At 49.0% G+C, this 8,043-nt stretch overlaps 1 protein-coding gene across 1 annotated transcript; it reads right to left on the bottom strand.

Moving 5' to 3' along the window:
- Window positions 1–286: 286 nt before the first annotated feature.
- On the bottom strand, window positions 287–6,594 carry FATE1 (fetal and adult testis expressed 1). Its single transcript, XM_012735920.3, has 5 exons — window positions 6,489–6,594; window positions 5,389–5,516; window positions 1,545–1,651; window positions 1,151–1,229; window positions 287–418 (listed from the first exon to the last, which is right to left on the bottom strand). Exons 1-5 carry the CDS (start codon window positions 6,592–6,594, stop codon window positions 287–289), a joined length of 552 nt encoding a protein of 183 aa, XP_012591374.1.
- Between the last annotated feature and the right edge of the window lie 1,449 nt (window positions 6,595–8,043).

Here is an 8,043-nt window from a genome sequence, read left to right as displayed (position 1 = left end):
ACAGAGGCAAGGCAGCACCTGACACTGGTGTTAATGTGGGGACCAGATGCTGCTCTCATTGCCTTCAACAAGGGCAGCAGCTCAGCCCCTTTTGACCTCCTCCACCTTCCCAGCAGCTGGGACCTCCCCATGGAGTGACCTGACCTCCCCAGGCAAGGGGTCAGAGTTGGAAAATGGCCCTGGAGCTGCTGGGAGATGGGAGGTGGGTGGGCAAGGGTGGCCCATGGACAGAAGGAAAAAAGGGAAGGAGGGAGGGCTCTGGCGACACTGTAGCAGCAGCAAAGCTTCACTGGCGCATCCACAGCCACAGGTTGATGGCACAAGCTGACACCAGCATGGTGAAGAACAGAGCATCCCTGTGGCGCCAGGTGGTGCCCTGGTCCTCCAGGGCACGCAAACGCCCAGTGATCACACTCAGCTGCAGAGGGACCAAAAGTAGGGCTGGTGAGCAAGGCTCCTGGCAGGGAGTCCACAGCAAGGCAGTGGGATAAAGTGTGAAGCTAAAGCAGGAAGGGGCTTTGCTGTCTGTGGAGGGCCAAAGTGCCCGTGAGTGAGAAGCAGGGGTGGTGGCTTGGCCCACAGGACCAAAGCACAACTTCCTTTTCCCCTCCCTTGGTGTTCACTCCAGTTCCCTGAAGCCGGCCCATCCCAGCTCTGCGGGGGGAGCCAAGGAACGAGGGCTCTTCAATGGTGGGGTGGGCTGGTGTGGGGCAGCAGCAGAACCAGAATGAGGGCCCAGGATGGGGTGACACTCAGGAGCCAGAGTGGGCCACCTGGGCAGATGCCCCCTCTGTGCCTAGGCCCCCTGGGATCTTTTCCTGAGAAGGCCTGGACTTGATTTGGACAAAGGCAACACCTCCCTCAGACCTCTCGGTACCACTGCCTTTGGACACACTGCTCTTACCCTATGCCTCCTCCTTTTCTCATCTGCTATTCCCTCCCAGCATCTCAGGGATAACGGTATATTTGAGGTTGAGCATCAAGATGGGACACCAGAGCTATGGGGACCAGGAATAAGAGGAAGGGAGCTGCCTCACCTCCAGTGCTCCAGGGTAAGATGGCCTCAAACAGGCAGCCTCCTGCGGTCAAGGCCCACCCACCACAAGGCACTGTGGTTTTGCCTCCACCCACTCGAGGGATCCCTGCTCACCTGTCTTCTCATGACTTCCATCTCCAGCCCATTGAGCTCTTCTAGGCCAATCTCTGCTACCATGTCTGCCTCCGGGTTGCTGGGAAAAAAGAAAAGACGGAAGGTCAGACCTATTGTTGGTCTTAGGCAGGACCTAGCAAGCACACAAGATGGCCGTGTGAGCAAGCAGGTAAGTTGAGGGCATCTCAGACAGTGACTCTGCATGAAAGGAAAGACTCAGGGCCTAAAAGCTGGAAGCTACCCTGCCCAGCCCAGCCACAGAGCACCCAGAGGCCCTACGCAGACAGGAAGCCAGGGTGCCCAGGCCCCTTCCTGGTCAGTCTGCTCACCAGCCCCTCTGCCCCATTCTGGGCTCTGCCCAAGCAGCCAGGGACCACTGGGCTCCAGCTCTTACCGCTCATAGTGGAATCTCATGGCTTGGAAGCTGCCAGGATACTCCTGGGAATGGACTTCACCATGGCCCTGGTCTCTGGACATCCTGGGTATCGGCAGGTGGGGCCCCTAAGAAAGGAAGGGGCAGTCAAAGTAGCCTACTAAGTCCATCCTAGCGGCTTTCCCACAGTGTGCTCAGAACCAATGGCACACCCCTGGGGAGTCACATGGCACCTGATCCTCTGGAATCCAGGGCCGGCAGCCTCAGAACACTAGGAGAGCCTGAGAACCCCACAAACTGGCTGTCTGCCACCACCCCACCTGCACATGTTCCTCAGTAGCTCTTGGCCATCCAGGCTGCAAGGAAGAAACAGCAGTGACGAGGGTCCCTGTCCTCTGCAGGAACTTTCACATGCAGACATCAGCTGAGAGGACAAGCCACCTACTGGAGACTGTGAAACCTCACTTGGCAGGCAGGGAAAGTGGGGCCTGGTGAGGTGCCTTCACTTCCCTAGGATGCAGGGTCAGTGTCCATCCAAGCTAAGGAGAGAACCCTGACTACCAGGAAACCATGACCTTCTCTGGGTGAGCCCAACCATCCCTGTGGCTTTCCTTTTTATCCATCTGCTAATAATTCCCCAGAGTGTATGTCTCTGGCCCAGAGCACTTGGGCCAGGGGTGTCTGATGCCTTTGAAGAGCCAATGTGGAGGAGGGAACAGAATGTGACTTTCCATGCCAGACCTGCCTGGTTCAAATCATAGCTGTAGGTTTCCAGTTCAGGATGAAAATATTTCATAAGCTGCTTGTTTAACTTACCACATGCCAGGGACCATGCCATCTTCTAAGCCCTTACCAATAGCAAGTCATTGAATCCTCATAATGACCCTGTGAAACAGGTATACCTATCACCCCAGTTTGAAAGATGGGGAAACTGAAACACAGAGAGGTTAAGTAACTCTCCCAAGTCACACAGCTGGTAAGTAGCAGAACAGTAATTTGAATCCAGGACATTTTGTTCCAAAGGTTACACTCAACCATTATACCAGGATGCCTCTCACATTCAAAACTCCTTCCTCCTTAGGTGCCACTGAAGACAGTAAAATCACATAAACCTCTAAGAAATAAAACAACAGGAGAGGCATCAGCAAATGAAAGAACTCAACAAAACTGTGTTGGCCGGGCAGGCGTGGTGGTGGCTCACGCCTATAATCCTAACACTCTGGGAGGCCCAGGAGGGTGGATTGCTCGAGGTCAAGAGTTCAAAACTGTGGAATTCTGAAAAGTGGGGCTGGAGGAAGCCAGACATTGAAGTAGCCTCAGCATGGATGGGGGCAGATGAGGCTCAGCTGACCAGGGAGGCCCATGTCAGCAGTACCCAGAGAGGACCCAGACCTGGAGGCTGCAGGGACAATTGGGGGTGGGGTCTCAAGAATGGGGCAGAAAACGGGGACATTAACTGAGGATCAGTGCATGAAACAGTCATCTACCCTTCTCACTCCACCTGGCTGGCAGCCAGACACTTTACCCTCAAGCCAAAAAAAAAACCTGAACCAAATGAATAAGAAATGTGGAGTGGTAGTGACTCAAAATAAAACCCTCCTCATTCTGGCATTTTCAGGGTGCCCCTCATCACAGACCATCCTTTGATTCTCCTATAGCTTGGAATCATTACAAAACATTTTTGAGAGATTTGAAGGCAAAATAAGGATGACTGGCTGGTGGCTGGCTTTTGTTTGTTTCTTTCTTTGAAATAACATAGTCTGTTGCTAACACACCAATAAAATAAGAATTAATTTAACAACAACACCTTCAAGTTGATGATACCTTTTATTGGGATCACTCACAATAAGAGCGGTCTAACTGTTTAAAAACAGTAATTTGTCCTGCTGGTTTTTCATTTTTAATTTTAGGAACTCTATTTGAAGTTATATACATTGTAAAACATAAGAGTTTAATATGCACGTGATTGAGGTTAGGAAAATCTATGAGCTGCAGTGAGAACCAACTTCCCTCTGTTAATCCTTTCAAAAGCATTATTATTTTCATGTACTTTTTAAGGCACACTACTTTTTTTCTAAGTCAGCATGATAGTGTTATTAATTTTTCTTGTCTTTGCATACTATAGTTCTCCCAGTGGCAGTTCCATTAATTATTTTATTCAGAAATAAATACATGAACGAATAAATAAATAGAATTAATAAATTAGATTTAATTCTAAATTTAATTTCTAAATTCAATATAATGACTGTATTTTTAAATAGTCTAGTCCTCTAATCTTCAGAGTTAACTTTAATTAATCCAGAGATCATATACCCCACTTAGTCTCAGGGTGTGAGTGACTTCCTGGAGTCAGACCTCCCAGGGCAACTTTATTTGGCTTCTGTCTTTGGATACAGGAAGCCAATTCGATATTTCTGACTTATTTTTCTTCCCAGGAGTTCTCTAACCTGGAAGCTCTTTTTCTCATTAATCACTGGTGGCAATCATTTCAGCATTTATTATAATCTATTCCCTAGAACAGTCAAGTTTCCCTCCCTCTCAAACCTTATTGCCTTTTCTCAGTAACTTTTGTAACAGTCAAACCACCATTTTCTTAGTTTCCCTCCTCCTCCCAAATGGTTGTCTTTTAACTCTGCAACAATATGGCTACCATTTTTCTAGAACACTCTCTCACCCACAGTGAAATTAGCTTAAAGAATTGGCTACAGAAGTGTGGGACTCAGGTGATTTCCTAGAACAGTCAGGTCTCCCTCCCTCTCTAACTTTGTTGCCTTTACCCAGTAAACTTTGCAACAATATAACCACCATTTTTTCTAAAACTTTCTCTCATCCACAATGAAGTAGCTTAAAGGATTGGCTACAGAATATGAGACTCACATAATTCCCTGTAACAGTCAGGTCTCCGTCATCTCCAACCTGGTTGCCTTTTCCCAGAAACCTTTGCAACTGTATTGCAACCATTTTACTAAAACTTTCCCTCACCCACTGCAAATGTAGCTTAAAGGATTGGCTATAGAACTGTGGAACTCACGTGATTCCCTAGAACAGTTAAATCTCCTTTCTCCTCTAAAATGGCTGCCTTTTCCCAGTATTCTTTGCAATAGTATAGCCACTATTTGTTCTAGAACATTCCCTCGCCCATACGGAATGTAGCTTGAAAGATTGACTATAAAACCGTCAGATTCACTTGATTGGAATTCCTAACAGCCAGGGAGCATAGGAGCTTTACTCACTTTTATAGATAGATAGATAGATATCACAGACACACATTTATATATAATTTTAAATAAAGGATGAAAGTGTCATTTCACAACTAGAGTTTTACAAAGCCAAGTATGAATGTACTTCCAAAGCAATATGTGCTGTAGACATTTTGGACTCCCAAGATTGAACTCCCAGTGGCTTAGTACAGTGGCTCATGCCTGTAATCCCAGGACTTTGGGAGGCTAAGGTGGGAGGATTGCTTGAGGTCAGGAGTTGAAGACTAGCCTGGGCAACATAGCAAGAACCAGTCTCTACAAAAAATTTAAAAATTAGCCAGACATGGTTGCATGCACCTGTAGTCCTAGCTACTTGGGAAGCTGAGGCAAAAGCATTGCTTGAGCTGAGGAGTTCAAGGTGCAGTGAGCTATGATTGTGCCACCACAATCCAATCTGGGTGACAGAGAGAGACCTCTTGAAAAAAAGAAAAGATGTCCCTGACCTTTCACTGGACCTCCCTGCCCTCATTTGCCTGCTTGGCAAACAGGAGCTTCCTCCTTCCCCCAAGTCAACTTCTAGCCCTGTTCAACCTACCATGATCAGACTATAGCCCCTACAACCAATGACAACCTGTCCACCATGTGCCAAGAACCCCATACAGTACCACTTTCTTGGGCCGGGTGGCAGTCATATTCCAAATTAGTTGGGCTGCAGCAGAACCAGCAGACTTCGGTTCCAACTTCTGTCGCTTCTGGGAGGCACCCAGGGACCGAGATCCACGCTCCATCATTTCTAGAAAGAAGAACAGAGGCCCCAGAAATACTCATAGAAGTTGTACCAGGGCTCCCTGAACACAATACACACCAAAAGGAAAAAAAGGTCCCCAAACTTCTTAGGAATCACTCAACACCCATTCACCACTGCCCATTGCCTGATCCCAGGCCTGTTTGTTCATCTGTGCAAAACTTCAGCAAGTATTTATTGAAGGTCAAGCTGTAGGCTAGGTTACTGGAGAGAGCAATGACCAAGAGACAAGATCCCAACCATCAAGGAACTGATCATCTTGGGGGCAGGCAGGACAGTTGCAAAGCAAAAATGAACCCATCAGTACAAATTCAAACAGAGAGAAAAGTGGGAGACACTGAGGAAATTGAGGCAAAGAACGTTCCAGATAGAGAGTGAGTGAAAGGGCTGTGAAGAAGAAGCAGGTTTGAGGCATTATAAGAATGAACATAAATGCAGTATGGAGTGGGTCGCCCCTTATGGGCTATAGAAATGCTATTTTCTGTATAGGTCATATGGCATTGTTGAGGCATTGCTGAGGTGACCCTGATAAGATTCTGTAGATCGTGGAATTTGAATTTTACTCCTAAGGTAGGAGAAGGCACTAGAGGATTGAGAAACAGAATTGATCTGATTGATCTTATAAATTAAGCCCTCTAAATATTTTGCAATAGACACAGTGGTGGCTTAGACAAGGAGGCAACAGAGGAATCACATATGTTGTTCCCACCCTCCTCTCTCATGGGCTACAAAATGCTCACATCATCTATCCCTTTCCCTCACCTCTCCTGTCACTCAACCCACAAATACTCAAAGACCCAGACATACACACATGCCCACACATACATGTAAACACATACCTGCATACATTTGAGCATCTGCCCAGGCACACATGCACTTTCTCCAACACCCACATGCCCAGGTGTAGAGACATGTCTACATGGTTGGCCTTAGCCCAGGGACATTTCAGGGGATCCTCACCTGCTATCACCAGTTGCTCTTGGCTTTGGCCTTGACTTCCAGCACCCAGTTCTTCAGCCATAGACATTTCCATCTCCTCCTTGATGCTAGGGGGGCCTCCTGCCATCACAGCCAATTGTTCACTTGTAAGCTCTGGTCAAGGATGCGCAGGGTGCAGGCACAGCAGAGACACTTGGAAAATCACCTCTTCGGGGCATAGGAGCTCAAGGAAGATATATATCGGGACATGGGGGTGGAGCCAGACTCCTTCTCTGAGCTCAGGCCTTGGACTCAGCACCTTTTGTTCCTGCTGTATCTTGTTGGCTGGTTCATTGCCTTCTCCCCTGCTACTCTGTAAGCAACTTGGGAAAAGAGATACAGCTCAGAGCTTTTGCCCGTGAGAAATGCTTTGACTCATGGATCCCTGGACTTAGCCTGTTGCAGGGCAGGCAGAGTTCACTCTCCATCATTTCTAGGGAGAGGCAGAGACTGGCACAAGGACCAAGAGTCAGACAGTGGTCAAAGCGGGGTTAGGTCCCAGGCCTGTCATGGCTTCTGCAAGCCCAGCTCTGGCCCATAATTCAGGCCACACCACCCCTCACAAGGAATTCTCTGCAGAGCACATCCTGCCTCCCCCATTCCAGAGTCCCCAGGCAGGGAGGTGGCCTTTTTCAACCTGGCTCAGCCTGGACAGGAACCCTGAGAACCAAGGGAGGTAAGGGCATGATAGGAGGGAGCTGCCTGCAGCCACTGGAACCCCAAGTTCTCCCTCAGCTTCCCTATTAATTCAACCACTGTGGTGGGCAAGATCAGGTGTCACCTGGGCCGGGCCATAGTCCCTGGCGATTCCACTGAACCCTAGTGTAGGTGCTGGTGTGGGGGTATCTGGCAGCTGTGGTGACGTCTACAATCAGCGGACTTGAAGTAAAGATCACTAATCTTAGATAACGTGACCCGGCTCCAGCCAGTCAGTCGAGAGGCCTTGCGAGCAAAGACGGAGGTTTCCCAGAGAGGAGGAAGTTCTGCCTCGGGACGGCGGCTTCAGCTCCTGTCCGAGTCTCCAGCCTGCCGGCCAGCCCTGCACACTGTGGCCTTGCCAGCCCCACCACCACGTGAGACAGTTCCTTAAAGGCAATCTCTACACACGTGTGCATATGCATACACATACATACATATGTACATCCTATGGGCTCTATCCTCCGGCCACCCTGATTGCTACAACTACCAGTGGTGAACCTTCAATGCTAGGGCTCAGCCCCAGAGTCCTTGGAAGAAGAGGAGGCTATTTGTAGAAGGAGCACAGCTGGGGCCAGGTGGGAGGAAGGCGAAAAAGGAGGAAGGAAAAGAGGAAGGGGGAAGAAAGGAAGAAAGGAAATCAGCAAAGGGAGAGGAAAGGGAGGGGCCAAGATGGAGAAGGTGACACAGCCAGGGCTGCCTGTCCCCACCCCCTCCCCACCTGTCCAGCTCTAGGACTAAGCTCTCCAGGAGCAGAGCTGATATAGGGCCTGCCCAGATTCCTGGGGGCCCCCAAAGAAGCCCTTCCCAGCTCCAAAAGAGCAGCTGCAATGAAATTCGA

This window comes from Microcebus murinus, chromosome X (assembly GCF_040939455.1).
Source record: "Microcebus murinus isolate Inina chromosome X, M.murinus_Inina_mat1.0, whole genome shotgun sequence".
In the NCBI taxonomy this organism is placed as follows: domain Eukaryota; kingdom Metazoa; phylum Chordata; class Mammalia; order Primates; family Cheirogaleidae; genus Microcebus; species Microcebus murinus.
This window is presented reverse-complemented; position numbering and strand designations above follow the sequence as displayed.